The following is a 25,554-nucleotide window of genomic DNA, read 5'->3' as shown; positions in this document are numbered from 1 at the left end:
TACCTCCATACTGTTCTCCATAGTGGCTGTACCAGCTTACATTACCACCAACAGTGCAAAAGGATTCCCTTTTCTTCACACCCCCTCCAGCCTTTGCTGCTTGTGGACTTATTAATGATGGCCATTCTGACTGGTGTGAGGTGGTATCTCGTTGTAGTTTTGATTTGCATTTATCTAATCAGTGATGTTGAGCATTTTTTCACGTGCTTGTTGGCCATCTGTACATGTTCCTTGGAAAAGTGTCTATTCAGGTATTTTGCCCATTTTTCAATTGGGTTGTCTCTTTAATTTTTAAGTCCTTTTTACAGTCACCTGAATTTACATTGATAGCCTTTCTTAATTTCTTCAGTGTTTTCATCATCTCCTTTTTGAACTTGGTATCTATTAGACTGAAGAGGTCTGTTTCATTGTTTTTTCAAGGGAATTCTCTTGATTGTTTAATTGGGAGTGGCTCCTCTGCTTCTTCATATTATTTATATTTCTTTTATTCTATGAATTTAGAAAAAAAATTATCTACTGTGTTATTGGAAGGCTGTTTTTATGTAGGAATACCCCTATGTAGCTTGCATGGGTTTAATACTTTGGTCCACAGGTTGTTTTTTAATATATATACCTGCCACATCTTTCTTCAGTGTGTGCTGGACATTATCCCCTTGATAATGGGTATGATTGGTGTTATGGTGACCAGAGCCTACACTGGATATTAAGCAGGGCCTCCTCTTTTCTCTGTGGTTGTAAAAACTATTGGGGGCAGCGTCTGATTCCTGGGTTGTTTGAGTAGATGCCCCCATATCTGTTTCTGTGCTGTGGTGTAAGTTAGGCAGAATTGTAGTGCTTCAAATGGGAGAGTATTCCTCTGCTGGTGCTATCCACAAGAGAGGGCACTCTGTGGTGTCACCTGTCAGCCACTGTGCAAGCTCACAAATACACTCAGTTGCACTATCCTCAGCCCTACCTCCACTGTCAGAATGTCAGCAATTGGTCCTGTTTCATAAAGCCACCAGCACAGATCCACAGGTGTCAATCCACTGAAGTCAGTACCAGAACTGTAACAGTCATACACATGGATCTGCCAAAGGCACTATGGAAGCAGCCCAGACCCTGGCCCTGCCTCCACAAGTGAACACCCACAGCACACAGCTATTAAGGCCAGACCCATCCTAGCCACAGAAGCATCCATTTCCCACTTGAATGTCCTATGGGCACTGAGTTTACAAAGCCAGCAGTGGTGGTACAAATCCACAGATTACACAGCCACAGGAAGTGGGCTCTGAGCTCGGCCTCCACATGTGGACAATCCATTGGCACTGGTGCCTGAAAACTCCCGGAGCTTGTGCAGGCAGTGCCAAGAAAGGCTGCTATCACAGGCCCCATCTCTCCCTTCACTCATGCTTAACAATGGCACTTTGCTTATGCCAAGTACACCTTGGGCTGCAGCCTGTACCATACTCCAGCCCCTTTAGGCTTTCTCTGAAGAACTTACCCCAGGCCTCTAAAGCCCAGATTTCAGCACACAATACCTGCATGTCCAGGCAGGCATGCATCTTGGGCTGGGGACTTCCATGAAGTAGCACAGATCCTCTGTGCCAGGATCTCTCTTTTTTCTACACTCTCCTCTGCCTCTGAAGCTCCCTTCTGTTCTAGCTGATCTCCTCACTGGTGAGGGGGCTTCCCAAGATGTGAGAACCTTTCCTCTTTTACAGAGTCCTTCCAGGAATGCAGGTTCTGTTCCACTTACTCCTTTCTTCTTCTTTTTTTTTCTTTTTTGTAAGTTCATCCTACTCAGTTACATGGAGATCTTTATTGTACTTCTAGGTGTCAGGTATTTTCTGACAGCATTCAGTTGGTATTCTGTGAGAACTGTTCCACATATAGATATATTTTATGATGTATTTGTGGGAGGAGGTAAGATCCATGTCTTTCTATTCTGCCATCTTGATTGCAGCCTCATATAACATTTTAAAAAATATGTTCAAACAAGAGAAAATGTAACTTCCTTACTTATAACATGATGAAACCAAACCAAACTTTTAAATTAAACATAACAAAATTTTATAAAACTGTAAAACTCCAACTGACTACATTAATGGGATGGATACTATCATTTATTGTATTTGCTTGCTTTATGTCTGACTGGCCAGATTTATTCATTTGATTCAGAGTATGATGGATCAGCATTTGAAGGCACCGTAGTTATCACTGATATTTTTTTTTTATGGCTGCACCCATGGCATATGGAAGTTCCAGGGCCAGGGACTGAATCCAAGCCAAGGCTATGGCATGCTGGATCCTTTAACCCACTGTACCAGGCTGGGGACTGAACCCACATCTCCACAGCAACCTAAGCTGCTGCAGTTGGATTATTAACCCACTGCGCCACAGAGGGAATTCCTATTTTTAACAATTGATTCTTTTTAGCTCCAATATGCTATTTTGATGAAATAGTCAATTTAATGTAATTTCAGTAAAGTGCTAAAAAATGATTAAAAGTCTTTCATTCATATTTAATGATGCAGCTACTGCTAACTAGCTTTATTTTTTCACTGCACTTCGATGTCTCTCACCCTCCGCTTCTTCCAAGAAATGATTAGTCATCAGTATTTTATCTCATTTGTCTTTGACAATTAAAATGTCCCCTCACTGTGGAAAGGTCTTTTAACTGTAAATTATCACTGTAAAAGAGAAATACATTCTAACTAATAATTAGAAAAGTATTTAATCATGAATAAAACAGTGGGAGAGGATAATTTTATAATTTTTACATTGAACCTGCAAACCGAATAGCAGCTAGATAGCTTAACATATTAACTTTCATTGTTATTTCTTCTCTGATCTGTGGGTTATATTAGATGTATTGCTTTTCCCCCAGATATTTAAGGGTTTTCTAGTATTTTTATTGATTTCTACCTAAATTAGAAAATATATGTGTGTATGTAAATATGTATGTATGTATGTATATACACACTCTGTATGTACATATATATATCCATATATATATATGATATATATGATATATAGATATATATGATATATGTGATATATATAAGATATATATAATGTCATATATATCAGAAGACATTATTGTTTTTATGTTACACAGTCGGTATTCTTTTGGATTTAACAGTGTATTTACCTCTTCTTACTAATCTTTATTCCTTCTTGCTTCTCTGCTTCCATCTGGAATCATTGTCCTTTGTCCAGAAGGACTTGCCTTAAAGGTGCTGGTGATGAATTCTCTAATCTTTTTATTGTCTAAACATGTCTTTAACCTTGGTTTTTAAATAATATTTTTATGGGCTATAGGATTCTTGACAGTTATCTTCTCCCAGTGATGTGAGAATCACAAGACTTTGTCTTTCAGCTTCCACTAAAAGGTTAGCTCCAAGTTTTAATATTGCTAATTAGAAGGTACTGTATCTTTATGACTGCTTTTATTATTTTTTTCATGGTCAGCTGTTTCACTATTTGTCTTGTTATGAGATTCTTTGTATTTATACTGTTGGAGTTTGGAGCTATTCTTAAATCAGTAGGTTGATGGAAGCTTTTGTCAGTTTGGGATAATTTTCTTCAAATATTGCATCTACCTAATTCTCTCCTCCATCCTCTTTTGTGCATTAGATGTTTTCACCATTACTTCCATGTCATTTATGCTCTTCTCTGTATCATTTTCTATTGTATTTTTCTCAGTGCTTGGGTCTGGATATTTTCTTCCAACCCATCTTCATCAAACCTCTCATGTTATGTCTAATATCTAATATGCACTTATACATATTCATTAAGTTATTACTTCAAGTTATTTTTGTTTTCAGCTTGAAAACTAAAATGTGATTTTTAATAGATTTCAGGTCAATCCTAAAAATGTCCATTTTGTTGTCAAATTTCTTAAACATTAATTAGTTATATGTGAATCCATAACTGATCATTTCAACATCTAGATCTCCTCTGGTTCTATTTCTTTTTGTTTTCCCCTTATTTTCCAATCATGTGATATTGATTGGCATGCCTGATACTGTTTTTTAAACTGAATTTTGAGGTTTTTTTTTTAATTTTAAGGCTGCACCTGCATCATATGGAAGTTGCCAGGCTAGGGGTCAAACTGGAGCTGCAGCTGCAACCTATGCTGCAGCTTGTAGCAACGCTGGATCCTTAACCCACTGAGCAAGGCCAGGGATTGAACCTGCATCCTGAGAGAAACTATGTTGGGTTCTTAACCTTCTGAGCCACAGTGGGAACTCCTGAATTCTGAGTATTTTTAAACAAACTGTGGAAATAATTCTATGCCATGTGATGTTTTCTTCCTCCAAAGAGAGTATGGCAATTAAGGTAGGCAAAAGATAACGTTAATTCAGTCAAATTTGTGCTGCACTAAAGACTGACCATTAATCTTTAATGAGACTGGTCTACTTAGCATGTAGCTCTTTCAAGGTCCTAACTAAAAATCTGGAGTGTTTACCAGATCCTATTTTCTTTTGCTGGTGCTAAGGTCAAATTTTTGTCCTCCTAGACTTATAGGACTGCTTTGGAGTTTGCTTTCAGAATCAACAGATGCCTTAAGGAAGAAAGCAATACCAAATATCATCATACTTCATTTCAGTTATATTGACCACTCACATTTCAGTGGTTTTGCCATATCTCTGATGCCTTCAAAATTCAAAAAGGTGTATATTAATGTATTTATATTTTGTTTAATTTTTAAAGTTGTTTTTGGAAGATTTGGTCTTAAATGCTAGTCTCCTACTACCAAATAAGATATCAAATTTAATTGCTTTGACTTTAATTTGGTATCCTTGCCATAATGAAATCAGAACGCAAACTCAGGTGCTAATATCAAAATCCAATATTCAAATGATTTGGAATTCAAATATTTTTTCTATTGCCTTTAACATGAAAAATTACAATTAAAAATTGTTAAAAAGACATACAGAAATATCAGCCAGATCAGAGAGGAATGCCTGATCTAGGAACTGTTGGTAAGAATACTCCATTTGAAGTGGTGATTTAAAAAACCTGATTAGGAGTTCCCATCGTGGCTCAGTGGTTAACGAATCTGACTAGGAACCATGAGGTTGCGGGTTCGATCCCTGGCCTTGCTCAGTGGGTTAAGGATCTGGCATTGCCGTGAGCTGTGGTGTAGGTTGCAGACATGGCTTGGATCCGGCATTGCTGTGGCCCTGGCCTAGGCCGGCAGCTACAGTTCCGACTTGACCCCTAGCCTGGGAACCTCTTTATGCCACAGGAGCAGCCCAAGAAAGGTGGCAAAAAAGACCAAAAAAAAAAAATCTGATTAGATTCTCCTAATTTATGGAGACTGAAGATAAAAGACATAGGGTCAGTGTTAGAGAAATAATATCCATGAAGAAAGTGATTAGGGCTGCCTCCAATCTGGGCATGCTCCATTTCCAATCCAACAACCCCTTTTATCTTTTCATCTTTTTTTTTTTTAAGTATAGTTGATTTACAGTGGTGTGCCAATTTCTGCTGTACAGCAAGGTGACCCAGTAACTCTCTCTCTTTCACTCATACACACACATGCGCGTGCACACACACACACACCTCCATTTCTTATGTTATCCTCCATCATGGTCTATCCCAAGAGACTGGATATAGTTCCCTGCACCACACAGCAGGATCTCACCGCCCATTCATTCTAAATGTAACAGTTTATATTTACTAACCCCAAACTCCCAGTTCATCCCACTCATTCCCACTACCTCCCTGGCAGCCACAAGTCTGTTCTCTATGAGTCTGTGTCTGTTTTACAGATGGAATCATCTGTGCCGTATTTTAGATTCCACATATAAGTGATATCATATGTTATTTGTCTTTCTCTTTTGACTTACTTCACTTAGTTATTGTTTATCCTTGTATCCACTGCTTATATCCATGTTGCTGCGAATTGAATTACTTCATTCTTTTATGGCTGAGTAGTACTCCTTGGTATATATGTACCTCATCTTAATTCATTCATCTGTTGATGAGCTTTTAGGTTGTTTCCATGTCTTGGCTGTTGTGAATAGTGCTGATATGAACATAGGGGTGCATGTGTCTTTTTGAATTTTAGTTTTATCTGGATATATGCCCAAGAGTGGGATTGCTGTATCATATGGTACGTCTAGTTTTAGTTTTCTGAGAAACCTTCATAGTAGTTGTACCAATTTACATTCCCACCAGCATTGTAGGAGGGTTCCCTTTCCTCCACAACCTCTTCAGAATTTGCCATTTGTAAAATTATTAATGGTGGCCATTGTGGCCAGTGTGAGGTGGTACCTCACTGTAGTTTTGATTTGCATTTCTCTATTAGTGATGTTGAGCATCTTCATGTGCCTGTTGGCCATCTGTATGTCTTCTTTGGAGAAATGTCTATTTAGGTCTTTTTGACCATTTTTCGATAGGGTTGCCTTTGCTTGTTGTTGTTGCTTCGTATCAGTTGTTTGTATATTTTGGCAATTAAAACTTTGTGTGTTGCATCATTTGCAAATATTTTCTCCCATTTCATAAGCTGTCTCTTCATTTTTTGTTTTAGTTTTTTAAATGGTTTCCTTTGCTGTGCAAAAGTTTATTAGTTTGATTAGGTCCCATTGGTTTATTTTTGCTTTTAACTCTATTGCCTTGGAAGACTGACCTGAAAAAACATTTGGATGGTTTATGTCAGAGAATGTTTTGCCTATGTTCTCTTGTAGGAGTTTCATGGTCTTCTGTTTGTCTTTAAGCCATTTTGAGTTTATTTTTGTTCACAGTGTGAGGGTGTGTTCTAATTTCATTGATTCACATGTAGCTGTCCAACTTTCTCAGCACCACTTTGCTGAAGAGACTGTTCCCCCCACCCTTACCTCTTTTGTCAAAGATTAATTGACCATAGTCATGTGGGATTATTTCTGAGTTCTCTATTCTGTTTCATTGATCTGTATGTGTGGTTTTGTACCAGTACCACACCTTCTTGATTACTGTAGCTTTGTTTAAAGTCCAAGAGAATTATATTTCCTTTTTTCCCCTCAGGATTGTTTTGGCAATTCTGGGTCTTGTATGGTTCCATATAAATTTTTGGATTATTTGTTCTAGTTCTGTGAAAAATGTCATGGGTAATTTTATAGGGATTGCATTAAATCTGTGGATTGCTTTGGGTAGTATGGCCATTTTAACAATATGAATCCTTCCAATCCAGGAGCATGGGATATCTTTCCATTTCCTTGATTAATGTTTTATAGTTCTCAGTGTATAAGTCTTTCACTTCCCTGGTCAGGTTTATTGCTAGGTATTTAACTTTTTGGGTGCAATTTTAAGATATTGTTTTTATATTCCTTTTCTAATATTTCATTGTTAGTAGATAAAAATGCAACTGATTTCTGACTATTAATCTTGTATCTTGCTACTTTGCTGAATTATCAGTTCAAGTAGCTGAATTTTTATCCATTCAAATGGAGTCTTTATGGTTTTCTATATATACTATCATGACATCTTCATATGACAATTTTAACTCTTCCCTATCAGTTTGGATACCTTTAATTTCTTTTGTTTGTCTGATCGCTGTGGCTAGAACTTCCAATACTATGTTGAATAAAAGTGGTGAGAGTGGGCATCCTTATCTTGCTCCAGATTTTAGCAGGAAGGTTTTCAGCTTTTCTCCATTGAGTATTATATTGGCTGTTGGTTTGTAATAAGTGACTTTTATTATGTTGAGGTATGTTCCCTCTATATCCACTTTGGTAAGAGTTTTTATCATGAATGAATGTTGGATTTTGTCAAACGCATTTTCTGCATCTGTTGAGATGGTCATGTGTTTTTTGACTTACCTTTTGTTAATGTGGCATATTACATTGATTGATTACTGTATGTTGAACCATCCTTGTAAACTTGGGATGAATCCCACTTGGCCATGGAATTTAATCTTTTTTATGCGTTATTGGATTTGGTTGGCTAAAATTTTGTTGACAATTTTTGCAACTATATTCCTCAAAGTATCTGTCTATAATTTTCTTTTTTGGTAGTATCTTTATCTGGTTTTGGTGTTAGGGTAATTGTGACCTAAAGAATGCTTTGGGGGTATTCCTTCTCTTTAGTCTTGTGGAAAAATTTAAGAAGGATCAGTATAATTTCTTCTTTTTATGTTTGGTAGAATTTACTTGTGAAGCTATATGGTCCTGGACTTTTGTTGTAGGGTGCATTTTTGTTATATATTCAATTTCATTTCTAGTGATTGGTCTGATTCAAATGTTTCATTTCTAGTGATTGGTTTATTCTTGATTCAGTTTTGGTGGGCTGTATGTTTTTAGAAAGTTGTCCATTTCTTCTAGGTTGTTAACTTTGTTGACACACAATTGTTCATAGTATTCTTTTATTTTTTTGTATTTTTGCAGTATCCATTGAAATTGCTGCTTTTTCATTTCTTATTTTGTTTATTTGGGTTCCTTCGCTCTCCTTCCTGGTGAGTCTGGCCAGAGGTTTGTCAATTTTGTTTACCCATTCAAAGAACGAGCTCTTGGTTTGATTTTCTTTTGTTTTTTTAATCTTTTTATTGATTTCCTCTTTAACATTTATGATTTCCTTCCTTCTACTAATTCTTTTTATTATTTCCTTCCTTCTACTAATTCTTTTAGGGGCTAGGTTAGGTTGTTTGCGTTTTTTCTTTTTTGAGGAAGGCCTATATCACGATGAACTTCCCTCTAAGAACTGCTCTTGCAGCATCCATAGATTTTGTGGCTGTGTTCTCGTTATCTTGAGGTATTTTTAAATTTCCTTTTTGATTTTCTCATTGACTCATTGGCTTTTTAGTAGCATGTTGTTTAGCTTCCATATAGTCAATCTTTTTCTGTTTTCCTGTGGTTGATTTCTAGCTTCATGCCATTGTGGTCAGAGAAAATGCTTGAAATAATTTCTGTACTCTTTAAATTTGTTGAGGTTAATTTTGGGCCACAGTATGTGGTCAGTCCTAGAAAATGTTCCATGTCCACTTGAAAAGAATGTATGTTCTGTTCCTTTTTTAATGTGATGTCCTGAAAATATCAATGAATTCTAACTGTTCTACTGTGTCATTTAGGATGTCTGTTGCCTTACTGATTTTCTTTCTATAAGATCACCCCATTGATGTGAGTGGGTGTTATTCTCTTACTATTGTATATTCCCATCAATTTTGCCTTTTATGTCTGTTAGTATTTGTTTTATGTATTTGGATGCTGCTGTATTACGGACATATATATTGATGGGTATAATATCCTCTCTTTGAATTGATCCTTTCGTCATTAAATAGTGCCCTCCTTTATCTTTATAACCTTTTTTCTTAAAGTCTATTTTGTTTGATAAAAGTATTGCAACTCCCACTTTCCTGTCATTTTCCATTTGCATGAAATATCTTTTCCAATCCCCTCACTTTCAGTGACCTAAGGTTGGTCTCTTGTAGAAGCATATTGTAAGCTCTGTTTTTTTTTTAAATCCAGTCTGCCACTCTGTCTTCTGAATAGTCTGTCCATTTGACATTTAAAGTGATTTTTGTTATTATTAATGCCTTTTTAGGGCCACACCTATGGCATATGGAAGTTCCCAGTGTAGGGAGTGTAGGGGTTGAATCAGAGCTGAAGCTGCTGGCCTACACCACAACAGCCACAGCAATGTCAGATCCGAGCCATGTCTGCAACCTACACCACATCTCACAGCAACACCAGATCCTTAACCCACTGAGCATTGGGGCCAAAGATCAAACCCATAATCTCATGGATACTAGTCAAGTTCATTACCACTGAGCCACAATGGGAACTCCAATTCTCCTATTTTAAATAATAATCTTGGTGGATAGATCATTCTAGGTTGAAAATTTTTTCCCTTTTGGAATTTGAATATATCTTGCCACTCTCTTCTGGCCTGTAGTGTTTCTCTAAGGAAATCAACTGATGGCCTTGTGTGGGGTCCCCCCTTATGTGGGTTCCCCCCTTATGTGGGTTCCCTTATAATTAACCCTTTGTTTTTCTCTTGCTGCCTTTAGAATTCTCTCTTTAACTTTTGACTTTTTATTATAACATGTCTTGGTTTGGATCTGTTTGTGCTCAACTTGTTTGGGGTCCTCTGTGCCTCTGGTATCTGGATATATGTTTCCTTCTTTAGATTTGGAAAGTTTTCAGCTGTAATTTATTCAAATACATTTTCAATCCACTTTTCTTTTTCTTCTCCTAGAATCCCTAATATGTGGAGATTGGCATGCTTTACGTTATCCCATGGATCTCATACTGCTTTAATTATCTTTTTCATTTGGTTTTCTGTCTGCTTTCCTGATTGGGTGATTTTTACTATTCTTTCTTCCAAGTCACTTATCCATTCCTCTGCATTATTCATTCTGCTCTTCAATGCCTTTAACTCAGATTTTGTCTCTTCAAATGAATTTTCTAATTTTTCTTGGCTCCTCCTGTTTCCCAGTTCCTTTTAAAAGTAATCTGTGTTACTATTTATATCTACTCTTAATTCTTTCAGTATTTTCATTACCTCCTCTTTGAACTCGGTGTCTGTTAGACTAAAGAGATCTGTTTCATTGTTTGTTCCTTCAGGGGAGTTCTCCTGTTCTTTTAGCTGAGAATATTTCCTGTGTTTTTTCCTTTTGCTTATATTTTTCTTATTCTGTGCGTTTAGGGGAAACAATTGTCTACTGTGGTCTAGGAGGGATATTTATATGCATCAGTATTCTTGGGTAGCTTGTGAAGGCCTATTATTATTATTATTATTATTATTATTATTATTATTTTTTGCTGTGAGGGCTGCTTTTGGTTTGGATGCTTGCTATCTTTTTCCTCAGTTTGTGCAGGCCATTATCCCCTTGACAGAGGATGTGAAGGGAGGCTGGAGCAATGGGCAATGCCTACAGGTAGCACCTGCTTGCAGGGCCCTGGGCAGTGGCAGTGACCCTCAGGGAGGCAGGGGTGGCACCCAGAGCCCTTGTAAGTGGTAATGGAGGGACGTGTACATTCCCAGGGTCATGACAGCAACAGGTGGGTTTGGTTGCAGGGCCCTCTGCAGCAGTGACCCCTGAGATGACGAGGGCTGCAAGCAGTGACTGTTCACAGGAACTTTAGTGGTGGTAGGCTGCACCCACCTCAGGAGTCTGAGATAGCTGTGGTGATTTTCACCTGTCCATGTAGCCCCCACGGGAGGCACCCCACCACCCAAGAGCCCATGTATGCACAGAGAAAGATGTTCCTATGTGTCCCACCCATCTCCTGTCAATGGTACCTTGCTTCTCCTGCAGGCCCAGGACTCCTTCCTCACTCCCTTGGTTGTGATGCACCACTCCCTGTCCCCCTCATGGCCAACTCTAGTCCTCTCCTGGGAACTGATCTCCATAGCCTGAGTCTCAGTGCCCAGCCCCCACCCAATTGTCTCAGGCTGTGGTACACCTGGCAGTGTGGTACTGATGGTCTGTGGAGCTCTCTCTCTGCTTTGCCCTCCTCAGTCTGGCAGCTGCACTTTTCTCCAAGGCTTTGAGGCTCCCCCTCCATTCTGGCTGATCTGTCAGGTGGCCTCCAAGGATGCAGATTCCTTTCCTCTTTCACAGATCCCTCTTGGGATGCTGATCCCATCCTGATTCCTTTTTTTTTTTTTCCACTTCTTTTTTTCCCTTTTGTTCTACAGTGATGTGGGGTGTTTCTTGCCCTTTTTGGAGGTCTGTGGTCTTCTGCCAGTGATCAGTATATGTTCTGTGTAAATCATTCTACATGTAGAGATGGGTTTTTTGATGTGTTTGGGGGAGAAGGTGAGCATAACATCTTACTAATCCATCATTTTGATCCCCCCCCATTTTCTCTCAAACTAATCTGAGATACTTCTTGTCCCTAATGATCTTAATATGATAGAAATTATATTATCAATAAAAAAGCAAATTAGGTGTCCTCCTTTCTCATCCTTGAAACATCCATTTCTATTTTTGATGTAAACTAGTAATTTCTTAACTGGAAAAAATAATAAATTCAGCATTTAGCCATGTTTTGTTTCTAATTTTAATTTAAAAATGCCTCTGACAATTCACTATTAGTATGATATTAGATATCAGTATATAGCTCATATTCTTATCAAGTTGTAGGTATTCATTTTTAGTTGTGGAGATACTGTCAAAATAGATATCAAATTTTGTAAAGTAGACTTCCAGCATTTATTGAGATCAAGTATTTCTTCTAATTGGAACAATTATAAAAATTTCTAATCTTAAATAACCACTATATTCCATGAGAAAACCTATAATGGATACACATTTCATATATCATTAAATTAAATTAACATATATTCGGGAAGGGCTCACATATATTTTTACATTTAGAAGTGACTGATATTTAGGTTTCAATAGAAAGATTTTCTTATTCTATTTATTACATGCTCAAATTGTTTGCAGTGTTGTTGACTTTCATTTCATCTGTCAAAGACTAAAAAAGTTTGTTTGCCACCATAATTGTGCCTCTGGCTATACTGCATGGCATTTCCATGTTTTTGCTTCATCCATTTTGAAACTGAACTTTGTAGCTTTAAAAGATCATGATAGCTTTGTCTTCATTGTGGGTTATTTTATAGCTTGTTTTTTCTTTGAATGCCATTTTCTGTGATGTGAGTATTTCCATTTGTTCTTTCTTTTCAGATATTTTCACATATATGTCTTCGCCTATCATTGTAGTTTTAGGGTTTCTATATTATTTTGTTCTATGTAGATTATAAAGCAGCATACCATTAGCTTTTTATTTAGTAAACCTCTGCCTTTTAATGAGACCACTTAAAGCATGTATGTGTAACTGGGTCACCATGCTGTAGAGTAGAAAACTGACAGAACACTATAAACCAGCTACAATGAAAAAAAAAATAAAAGTCATTATTAAAAAATAAATAAATACGGGGTATTTAATACTACTATGATTTTCACATTCACTGTCAGAAATTATTGGTTTACTTTATTCCTAATGTGTTATTTCATAATTTGTATTGTAAGCTTCCTTTCTCTTTTATTTTTGCCATAAAAATAGATAAAAGAGGTATAATTTATCAAGGTATAATTTAGCCAGCAGTGTTCTATATATACTATTTTTTAAAAACTCCTTATTTATTCATTCCAACAACTTTGTAACGTAGAAGTTTCCATTTCATAAACAAAGAAACTGAGGGATACAGAGGCCCTTAACTCGCCTAGTCACTTAGTCAATGAGTGATAGAGTCAGGGCTGATATCCAGGACTTCTGTATTACAAAATCCAAATTCATGACCAATGTGTTTCTCTTTCTCTTTCTCTCTGCTTCATTGTTTTATAATCTGCAGTGAATTGGAAAATATAGATTGTAAGGCTTTGATTATAAAATGGTATACTCAGCATATGATTCAGTCTTTCTTCCAAGAACCAAACCCTGGAAAAATATAAAAGAGGAATTGCTAAGTGAATTCATCTGTTGGCAAATCAAAAGGGTGATTTCTTAGAAGACCAGAAATTAAGACTTACTAAGAAACTTAAAGGAGAAAAACAGATCTGATGAAATTAAAGTGGGAAGATATGGAGGGGCAAGTAGGGATGTCCCAACACAAAAAGGTAGGAGTGACAACCAGGAAGTTTCCTGAATGGAAGAAGAGAAGCCAGGAACAGGGGAAAGTCAAAGGGCACCAAAAGGGACTTTGGCTGGAATAACACCTCAGCAGATACTTATGACATAGAACAGACAACTGCAATAGGGTGACACGTTTCCTTTGCAGGAGCAGAGTTTGAGATGAAGAGAGAGCTCAATGCCTCCATGTGGCTGATGATGTCAGGGAAGAGCAGAAAGTAGTAGTGGAGGCCAGAAGAATAGTTGCTAAAGCACACTATCTGGCAGCATATGCCCGCTTATTATAATCCACTTTCTCTAAAAAGAGTATGAAGCAAAATCCTTGGAAGCTACTTCTACATAGCCCTAAATAAACCTGAATTGCCCAAGCAGAGGTGCATGAGTATGAAGTTGGGAATCTCAATGGGAAAGATTCTAAATAAAATACCAAAAAAAAAAAGTATACACTGATGAAAATGCCTAGGGCCTATGTGAAGCAAAGAAAAAAACTACACTGCAAGAAAAAAAGACTCAAAAGGAAAGAACAAATTATAAAGCTTACTCCTAAATTAATATATTGGTTTAAAAAAAAAAAACTCCAGTTGAAATCTCAAAGAAATTCTTTTCAAACTAAAAATCTGATTCTGAAGTGAAATTATAAGAAAGCAGTAAGAAAGCAATACCATAAAATACAAAGGGATTGGCACTACCAGATATTAAAGCATATATTAAATGTAAATCATTAAGATAGTATAGCACTACTGTAGAAACAGATCAAGAAAGAAAGAAGAAACCTAGAAATAAAAGTCAGTAAATACAGAAACTTAAAACATGTTTATAAGCCCTCATCTCCAATTTAAAAATCTCTGAAAACCAAACATTTTTCCCAAAACAAATTTGGAGGCAGGCTGGAAATTGACTAATATAAGGCTATTTGTAGCCTTTTAAAGTCCCATGTAGGAGGGTACTCAGAAGTTTAATTATAGAAATTGTAATGTGTTTGACTACAGGTTGTACAGAGGCGTCTCATAAGATGTGGTATATTCCATATGTATTTTTTCTGAAGAATATGGACATCCTCAGAACTGTTAAAATCTGGATGGCTAGGAGTAAAATTTTCACTAACTTTTCCCTTTGTGTCTCAAACAGAAAGGTATCTAAATCTTAGTGTGTCTATGTGTAAAAAGTCTTTCAAGGCAACTGACTTTATCACTCGAGGATGGGCTCCAACAACACTATATTTAAGGCTTCTTATGGAATAAAGGGAGTTAATGTTTCTGCTCTATTTTAAATGCATAAACATAAGTAGTTTCTATGTGTATTAACTGGGTGGAAAGGCTCAAAGAAAGGGGAGGGACAACAGAAGAGAGAGAGCATGGTTGATTCAGAGAGATGCTCAAAGAGAAGGGTCAATATGGGATGCAGAGCAGAGAGAGGCACTGGCCAGAGATGAAGGAGAAGGGTCTCAACCCCAAATTGCAGGAGGGGAAAGAAGAATGTGTAGGGATTAGGGAGTTAGACACATAGGAACAGGGACATTTCCTCTGTGAATTTCAGCTGAGAGTTAAGAGTGTTTCGTTAAAGTAGATAGATTTCGGAGAGTAATGAAATTATTGAATGTGTCACAGTGGGAAAGGATAGTGAGAAAGGATAGTAAGTATACTTGGATGGAGAAAGACAGAGACTATGTGTGTGTGTTTAGGATGGAGAAAGACAGAGACTGTGTGTGTGTGTGTGTGTGTGTGTGTGTGTGTGTTTAGAACCCCAGGACTATCAGGGACTAAAGAAGCCCTGGAATTTACCTGTTCCCTGGTCCCATATTAGCAAAGACATTTATAGCTAAGAACATGCTGCAGTCCTGTGTCCTCCTCTGACCATGACAGTACTAGTAACTTGTCCATGTCTGAACTGATTCTAGCTACTGGAGCCTCTCCCATGGGCAGTGAACTGTTCCTGGCTCCTAGGGGACATCCTTCTTAACATTCCTCTCCTGGGCTCATCTGATACAAGATTACAACAGTTTGATGAAGAAAGAAATATAAATCACATGAACTGGGAAGGAGATTTCCTCAGGACTGAGGGAGAATAAACAAGGGTAAAATGACAAGGAAGCATACTAGATTCTCTTAGCTGAGACCAAAAGACTCAAAACAGCATCAACTGGATGCCAGGACACTTTAGCCTTTACCCAGAACTGACCTTGAGGTAAGCTGCTTTGAGACTGAACATGACTCTAGACCTAGCATTGACTGGAAAATAAGTCAATGCTAGGGCTATGCCAATCTAGCTGGAGCCTTCTTCAGAAACCCCCACTGCTGAGATTTTTTAATTACATCCTGGAGCCCTGTTTTGTAGGCAGTTGTTGTCAGCCTGGCTCAAATAGAAGAGTATGTTTTGGACCCGGGACAGCCCTGCTCAGTGAGGAGGTAAGTGAGCCATAGATACAGCTAAATAAAAGGATCTTAATGGGCACCAGTTCTAAATTTCTTAGCAGAACTGGCAACTGAACCCAGGACAGGGAACATTACTGCTCAGAGTCAGAAAACTAGGTAGTAACTGTCCTACAAGTTTGAACTTTCTACTCACTTGCCTGTTTGGGATCTTGTTCTGTTTCCTCTTGTACCAGAGGTCTGGACCACACACACAAGCTAGTTTTTTTGGTTTTTTTTTTTTTTTTTTTGTCTTTTTTTGCCATTTCTTGGGCTGCTCCCATGGAGGTTCCCAGGCTAGGGGTCTAATCAGAGCTGTAGCCACCGGCCTACACCAGAGCCACAGCAACACAGGATCCAAGCCGTGTCTGTGACCTACACCACAGCTCACAGCAACGCTGGATCCTTAACCCACTGAGCAAGGCCAGGGATCGAACCCGCAACCTCATGGTTCCTAGTCAGATTCGCTAACCACTGAGCCACGATGGGAACTCCCACACACAAGCTTTTTTAAGGAGAAAATGGGTGGAGTGGAATGAATACATAGACCAAAGACAGACTCTTTCTCCCTACCTCTGTGCAATGTCACTTGTTTCTAATGTTAACTCATTACCTACATATTTTGTTCATTGAAAAAAAAAAAACCCACTGAATAAGCTACATATGTATCAAACATAAGAGCTCTGGTGTGATCAGAGTACTCAGAGATGGGGTTAGGGAAAGACCCACATACCCGACTAGCTCCTTGGTGCCTATGGTGACCCCTGAAACACTGGGGCAGCACAACTGGGCTCCAGGGAATGCAAAAAATACTCTGGAAAACTTTTGCTACAGTCTGGGATCCTGACAATTTCTAAGGTCATTGACCAGTGTTCTGCCTCCAGATGGGATCAAAATGTAAGCATAGGGCTGTTGGGGAAAGAGTACAATAAGAGTGGGGAAATTTTTTTTTCAGTTAAAGATGCTGCTGTTTTTAGGAGAGAGGAAAAGAAGAGAGTTTCTTTTTATCAATAAATCCTAATCCTTTATGTCTACAATTACTTCCTTGATGAATTAGTGCTAGAACTTCCTCAGAGGCTTCAAGTAGGGAAACAAGGGAGAGAAAAATAGAAGGGCCACCTCTGCTACCCTAATTCCTCTACCTCTGCAGAGTTCTGCTGCTTTTAGCCTGAATTGCTCATAGTCCTCAATCTGGTTTTGCCTTAGTCTTCTCTTCCTGGAATTTCCCCTGGCCCAGAAGCCCCCATCTCTGATCCAAGAGGTCAAATCCCTGAAACCCACATCTCTGTGAGCAGCAGGACATCCTGGGTAAGGAAAAATTTTAGACATGGTCAATGGCCCAATTCCCAAAGCCACCTCATATTTTTGCCTGGGTTCCCAAGTTCCCTCAAGAGAAAAAGCATAACCTCCAAACAGGAAATATTTTCTCATAAGCAAACCTTTGCAGAGCCGCAAAATAGGAAAAACACAGGATTTTGAGTCACAAGAGTTTGGATGTGAGTCCCAACTCCACGACTTTGTAAAGTCTATGACTGTGTATGTCATTTACCATATCTGACCTTCAGAAATGTAAAATAGGTTGGAAAGACCTATTTTACAAGGTTGTGTAAGGATTAAATGGGATCAACACCTTGTTATAGTGTCTTGCAGAAAGACTGAAAGAAGGAAGGAAAATAAGGTTTTTGCTGATGGGTTTCAATATAAAAATGCAAGTGGTCAATCAGTGTATCCCGGCAGGAGATAATGTCTGGGGAGAACAAATAAAGCCTTGGAAATCAGGCTGAGAGGAACTGGGAGCTGGAAATACATTTCCTATTTTAAAAAAATACATTCAGTGAAAAAAATTCATAGCAATGATTATTCGATTAGGAAAAAGCAATTAGTGTGGATGCATAAGCTTGACATTCCACAGATGACAAATTTTCATTTATCATAAACTGTTTCACTCTTCTAACAGCAAGTGCTGTAGAGACTTAGGGCATATTGCAAATTCAAAGGACCAAGGAAAGTGGAGATCACTCCTGTCCCCCACAAGCCACACTAGTCTCACCCTCAAACTCCTTGAATCCACAAATATTTACTGTCTGGCTGTAAAACACTAGTAAGAGAATTGGTTGTAAAATCAGATCTCCTGGCCTAGTCCTGGCCCTGAAACATCTAGTTATAGTGTGAGACATGTCATCCCCTCTGTGCCGCATTGTCCTCATCTGAAAATATGAGGTCAGATCATGTTTCAGTTGACATTTCAGATGAGATGTACTAAGAATTTAAGCTATAATTGTTCTGACAAGCAACCTCCCACAAAAAGATGCCTCTTGCTTCACCTATGGGTGTCTTTCTACTTGTTCCAACTTCTAGGGTTCAAGAGGCCTTGGATGATATGAGGTATGGAGGAAAAGCTGGGGAGAGCATAAGAGGATAGAGGTTGTGAGGGGTCTGTGTTCTAAGAAGTCAGAAGGATGGTAGCAAAGGGTTAAGAGAAAAGGGATAGCTGAGGAAGCATTCATTCTTTTATTCAGCAAATATTTATTTAGAGCCTTCCAGCTGGGCCTGCTGTAATTTCTGTGATAATTTCCTGATCTTCTTCTCTTAATTAAAAATTGTGCAGCCAGTCACAATTAGTGAGACTTAGGAATGCATCCTTGTTTGGGCACAGGTAGGAGTGGATGAACAGACAATGATCCTTGACTGTATATAAGATAAATTCTAAAGGGAGAGAGAATTTTTAAGTATACCAAATCTATTACCCAATATGTTAGAAAGTTTTATGGGGAAAAATATGAATTCAATAAAGAATACTTAGGCATGAGAAGGAGAACTGTAATATTTAAGAGGTTAATACGATAGATAATTCTTTATCCTCAGATTCAATTTCTGCTTGAGCCTAAAAAGTGGATCCTTTATAGGTTAAAAAAAAAATATTCACTGAGAATAACTCAGATTATTGTCCCACCAAATAAAAAAGTATTTATTTCTTTCCAGGGATAGTATAGCTAAGAAACCATGAAAAATCTTAGCATTATTGAGGAATTTGTGCTTCTGGGATTGTCTGATGACCCGGATATCCAGACCCTGCTCTTTGTTCTCTTCCTGGGGATGTACTTCCTGACCCTGATGGGGAACCTGACGATGATCCTGGTGATCAGGGCTGACTCCCACCTCTGCATGCCCATGTACGTCTTCCTTGGACATTTGTCTTTCCTAGACATGTGCCACTCCTCCGTCACTATGCCCAAGATGCTGCAGAATTTCCTGTCTCAGAAGAAAACCATTTCTGTGTGGGGCTGTATCATGCAGAGTTTCTTTTTCACTCTTTCTGGAGGCACTGAGAGCTGCTTGCTCTCTGCTATGGCCTATGACCGCTATGCTGCCATCTGTCACCCTCTGCTCTACACTGTGATCATGAATAGACCTCTCTACACGGCAATGGTCAGTGCAGCATGGGTGATGGGTTTTCTGAACTCATAGTGAATAATCTTTGCATCCAGAACTTACAGTTTTGTGGTCCCAATATAATCTCCCATTTTAGTTGTGAACTGCCTTCACTCTTTCCTCTGTCCTGCACTGATACCACAGCTAACACGATCCTGCTGGCTGGGTCTACTGCATTTCTAGGACTTCTGACACTTCCACTAATCCTCTTCTCTTACTCAAAAATTATTTTTGCCATTCTAAGTATCTCTTCCTCTAAAAACCAAGGCAAAGCCTTCTCCACCTGTTCCTCCCACCTCACTGTGGTGCTCTTATTCTATGGGACAGCTCTATTCAGATACATCAGCCCCTCTTCAGGATCAGTCCTGGAGCGAGTTGTCTCTATACAGTATGGTGTGATCACATCCTTGATAAACCCGCTCATTTACAGCTTCAAGAACCAGGAGGTAAAGGCAGCCCTGCAGAGGATGCTGAGGCAGCAGATATGGGTCTCAGGGTAAGCAAGGACAAAAAGACCTTTCTATTACAAGGGAAGAAATCTATAAGGAAAGAGAACTTTATAAGCCTAGGGCTCTTGTGGAACTTGCTTTTTAATTAAATTCAACTATACTTGTTTGTTATTCAAAGCGAAGTGATTTCCAAAAGCTGAAAGCAATATAGTCGGAGAAGAACTTGGCCAATCCTGGATCTGAGGGGAAAAGTTCAGAGACAGTAGCTCTTACCACAGCCTTTGAAAACTGATCCAGAAGGGGTAATTTCACTATAGTTGAGTAGGCTGAACAAAGGCTCTGGCAAGAAAAAGATGCATGAGGCCAGAACTTTTACCTGGGAATTACAAAAAGGAGCCCATTTGTAAAAGGGCACAGAACAAGTAAAGTAAACACATATACTCTTCCAGAATGAGACAGTTCAGTACCCTTCATTCACCTTATCTGGGGGCACCACAGGCGTTAAATGGAATGTGTGCCTGCAAAGAGTCAAAGAATAGGGCAAAGAAAAACCATATTAAATGTTCGTGAACATATGAATGGATTAAAAATAAGGTATATACACACAATGGAATATTACTCAGTTTTTAAAAAGGAAATTCTTGGAGTTCCCACTGTGGTATAATGGGATTGGTGATGTCTTGGAAGCACTGGGATCTGGGTTTGATCCCTGGCCCAGCACAGTGGCTTAAGGACCCAGCATTGCCGCAGCTGTGACTTAGGTTGCAATTTTGGTTTGGGTGTGATCACTGGCCTGGGAACTCCATATGCCATGGGGTGGCCAAGAAAAGAAAAAAGAAAATTCTGCAGTGTTTGACACCATGGATGAATCTTGCAGATATTTGTTAAGTGAGATGAGCCAGTAACTGGAGAGAAATCTGTGTAATTCTACTTATATGAAGTATCTAAAGAAGTCTAACTCATAGAAGCAGAAAGTAGAATGTGGAAGGGGCTCAGGGAAAGGGGAATTAGAAAGTAGCTATTCAATGGGTATAGCATTTCACTCATGAAGATAAAAAAGTTCTAGAGAACTTCTATGCAGCAGCAGTGTGCATACAGTCACAAATACTATATGCAGAAACACAAAATTTGTTAAAAGAGGAAAAATCTATATTATGTGCTTCTTACCACAGTAAAAAATAAATAACTAAGAATGAGCATACTGTTACAATAAATATCGGTACTGCATCTTACAACATCCTGCCTAAAGATATTCATAAAATGTAGCAAGTATATTTAAGGTATATACATTTGTAAGCCAGAAAAAATCAGTAGAAAGTCCATAATGTAAATTAAAACATGAAGAGAGAGAACTGGAGGAGACATGATGGTGGAGACAAGAAAGCTCACCTCCACTCACAAAAACATCAAAATCACAACTGCTGAAGAACCATCATCAAAAAAGACTAGAACTTACCAAAAATATATTCTACACCCAAAGAGAAAGAAGAATCCACAATAAGACAGTAGGAGGAGCGATTTTTTTGCAATATAATCAAATACCATAACTGCCAGGTGGGTGACCCACAAACTAAAAAATAACTATATCACAGAGCTCTTCTCACAGGAGTGAGAGTTCTGAGCCCACCATCAGGCTCCCCAGCCTTGGGGGTCTGGCATGAGGAGGAAGATCCCCCAGAGAATTTGCCTTTGAAGGCCAGCAGGACGTGAGTGCAGGAGTGCCACAGGAGTGGGGAAAACAAAGACTTCACACATGGAGGGTGCAAACAAGGTTTCATGTGCACTGGAATACAGAGAAAAGCAATGATTCCATAGGACCCTGGGCCAAAGCTACCTATATAGGTCTTGGAGGGTCTACTGGGGAGGTGGGAGTCAGCTGCTGCTCACTGTTGGGCAAGGAACCTTAGTAGCAGGGGCCCCAGGAAATACTCATTAGTGTGAACTATCCTGGAGGTTTCCATCTTAGCACTATGACCTGGACCACCCAACAGGCTTCAGGCTCCAGTGCTGAGGCACCTCAGGCCAAAACCACCAACATAGTGGGAATACTGGCACCCCATCAGCAGAAAGGCTGCTGAAAGCCACAGCTACCTCTAAACCCCTTGACATGGAGCTGCTCACCAGAGGGACAAGATCCAGCTCCACCCACCAGTGTGCAGGCACCAGTCCCTCCCACTAGGAAGCCACACAAGTCCATGAACCAATCTCACCCATCTGGGGGCAGACACCATAAGTGAGAAGGACTACAGTTCTGCAGTTTGTGGAACAGAGACCACAGAAGCAGGAAGTTAGACAAAATGAGAAAGCAGAGAAATAGTTTCCAGACAAAATAATAGGATACAACCACAAAAGAACAAATAAGTGACATGAAGATAGGTAATCTGCTTGAAAAAGAGTTGAGACTAATGATAGAAAAGATGACCCAAGATCTCAGAAAAAGAATGGTGGTGCAGATCAAGAAGTTACAAATGTTTAACAAAGAGCTAGAAGGCTTTAAAAAAAAAAAGATGAATAATACAGTAACTGAAATGAAAAGTACAATAGAAGGAAGGAATCAATAGCAGAATAAATGAGGTAAAAGAATAAGTGAGCTGGAATACAGACTGGCAGAAATCACTGCTATGGAACAGAATAAAGGAAAAAGAATGGAAAGAAACAATAATAGTCTAAGAGACCTCTGAGACATTACATGCATCAAATGTAGAATTATAGGGGTTCCAAAGAAGAAAACAGAATAAAGGGCTTGAGAAAATATTTGAAGAAATAATAGACAAAAACTTCCCTAATGTGGGAAAAGAAACACTCATTCAAGCTCAGAATAAACCCAAATAGGAACACACTGACATGTAAATCAAATGGACAAAAATTAAAGACAAAGAGAAAATATTAAAATGCAACAAGAGAAAAGCAACAAATAACACACAAAGGAATCCCCATAAGTTTATCAGCTAATTGTTCAGCAGAAATTCTGCAGGAAGTGGCATGAAACACGTGTAGGGAAACACCTACAGCCAAGAATACTCTACTCAGCAAAGTTCTTGTTCAGACTTGATTGAGAAATAAGAAAATTTATAGACAAGAAAAAACATAAGAGAATTCAGCACCACCAAACCAGCTTTAAAGCATGCGCTAAAGGAACCTGTATAGGCAGAAAAAGAAAGGCCACAACTAGAAACAAGAATATTAAAAATCAGAAGGTTCACCAGTAAAGGTAAACATAGGGTAAAGGTAGGAAATCATCCACACAGAAATGTGATATCAAAACCAGCAATCGTGAGGAGAGTACAAATGTGGATATTGGAAATGCATTTGAAAACAACAGACCAGAGCTTAAAACAGCGGTGGGTGTGTGGGGGGGTGTACTCCTATATCAAAACCTTATGGTAACCACAAACCTAAAATCTACAATACATACACACACACAAAGATAAAGCAATCCAAACACAACACTAAAGATAAGTAATCAAATAACAAGAAAACAAAAGAGAAAGAAAAAAAGACCTACAAAAACAAATCCAAAATAATTAACAAAATGGCAATAAGAACATACATACAAATTACCTTAAATGCAAATGGATTACATGCTCAAAGACACAGACTGTGGATAAACACAAAAACAAGACCTATATATATGCTGTCTACAGGACACTCAATTCAGACTTAGACACACATAAAGATTGAAAGTAAGAAAATGGCAAATGTATTCCATGTAAATGGAAATCAAAAGACAACTTGACTAGCAATAAAGAGATAAAATAAACTTTAAAATAAGGAAAGTTACAAGATACAGGGACACTATGTAATGGTTAAATCTGCTTCTAATTTGATCCTTTAACAATTGTAAATATATATGCACCCAACATAGGCACATCTCAATATATAAGGCACCTACTAACAGACATAAAAGGAGAAACTGACAATAACAATAACAGTGGGAGACTTAATACCCTAGTTATCTCAATGGACAGATCATACAGACAGAAAATCAATAAGGAAACACAGGCCTTCCACAATTTATTAGGCTAGATGGACTTGACTGGTATTTATAGAACATTACATCTGAAAGGAATGGAATACACATTCTTCTCAAGTGCACATGGAACATTCTCCAGAATAGATCACGTGCAGGGCCACAAAACAAGCCTCATTAAATTTAAGAAAACTGAAATCATATCAATCATCTTTTCCAACCACAAGGATATGAAATTAGAAATCAACTACAAGAAAAAAAAAGTAAAAAAAGAAACAAAACCCAAACCATGGAGGCTAAACAAATGTCACTTAAACAATGGATCACTTAAGAAAGCAAAGAGGAAATCATAAAATATCTAGATACAAATGAAATTGAAAACATGATGATGCAAAACCTATAGGATGCAGCAAAAGCAGTTGTAAGAGGTAAGTTTATAGCAATACAATCTTACCGCAAGAAACAAGAAAAGTCTCAAACAACCTAACTTTATACCTAAAGCAGAGAAAAGAAGAACCAACAACACTCAAAGTTAGTAGAAGGAAAGAAATCAAAGATCAGAACAAATAAATGAAATAGAGATGAAGAAAACAACAGAAAAATCGATGAAACTAAAAGCTGGTTCTCTGAAAAGAAAAACGAGTACAAATGTTTAATTAGGTCAATCACCCAAGGGAACAGAAATAAAAATGAAAACAAACGGGGAGTTCCCGTTGTGGCGCAGAGGTTAAAGAATCTGACTAGGAACCATGAGGGGTTGCGGGTTGGGTCCCTGCCCTTGCTCAGTGGGTTAACGATCCAGCTTGCTGTGGCTCTGGCGTAGGCCAGTGGCTACAGCTCCGATTAGACCCCAAGCCTGGGAACCTCCATATGCCGTGGGAGTGGCCCAAAGAAATAGCAAAAAAAAAAAAAAAAAAAAAAGAAAAAAAGAAAATAAACAAACAGGATATAATCAAACATAGAAGTTTTTGCACAGCAAAAGAAACCATTAAAAAAAAAAAAGACAACCCATAGAATAGGAGAAAATAGGTGCAAATTATGCAAGTTGTTTGTATAAATCTCCAAAATATACAAACAACTCTTAAAACTCAACAACAAAAAAACAACCCAACTGAAAAATGTGAAGAAGATCTAAACAGACATTTCTCCAAAGAAGATATACAGATGGCCAACATCGCTAATTATTAGAGAAATGCAAACAAAGACCACAATTCACACAGGTCAGAATGGCCATCATTAATAAGTCTACAAATAACAAATGTTGGAGAGAGTGTGGAGAAAAGGAGAGCCATCCTACACTGCTGGTGGGAGTGTAAACTGATACAACCACTATGGAAAACAGTATGAAAGTACCTCAGAAAACTAAAAATGGAACTACCATATAATCCAGCAATGCCACTCCTGGGTATATATCCAGACAAAACTATAATTCAAAAAGATAAATGCACCCCTATGTTCATAGCAGCATTATTCACAGTGGTCAAGACATGGAAACAACTTAAATATCCATCAACAGATGAATGGATTAAGAAGACATGGTACATATGTACAGTGGACTACTACTCAACCATAATAAGAACATCACAATTCCATTTAGCAATATGGATGGACCTAGAGATTCTCATACTAAGTGAACTAAGTCAGAAAAACAAACACTTATGATATCACTTATATGTGGAATCTAAAATGTGGGGCACAAATGAACCTATCTACAAAACAGAACAGACTCACAGACATAGAGAACAGAC

The 25,554-nt window shown here is 38.2% G+C and overlaps 1 protein-coding gene across 1 annotated transcript; it reads left to right on the top strand.

The window, feature by feature from the left end:
* Positions 16,428–20,435, top strand: LOC100516910 (olfactory receptor 8S1-like). Its single transcript, XM_021092624.1, is given in 2 exon segments — positions 16,428–19,418; positions 19,421–20,435. Coding segments are annotated over 2 exon segments (927 nt in total). The 5' UTR covers positions 16,428–18,958; the 3' UTR covers positions 19,888–20,435.

The sequence above is a fragment of the Sus scrofa genome, chromosome 5 (assembly GCF_000003025.6).
Source record: "Sus scrofa isolate TJ Tabasco breed Duroc chromosome 5, Sscrofa11.1, whole genome shotgun sequence".
In the NCBI taxonomy this organism is placed as follows: Eukaryota; Metazoa; Chordata; class Mammalia; order Artiodactyla; family Suidae; genus Sus; species Sus scrofa.
Note: the sequence above shows the minus strand (reverse complement) of the source record. Positions and strands in the feature narration are given on the sequence as shown.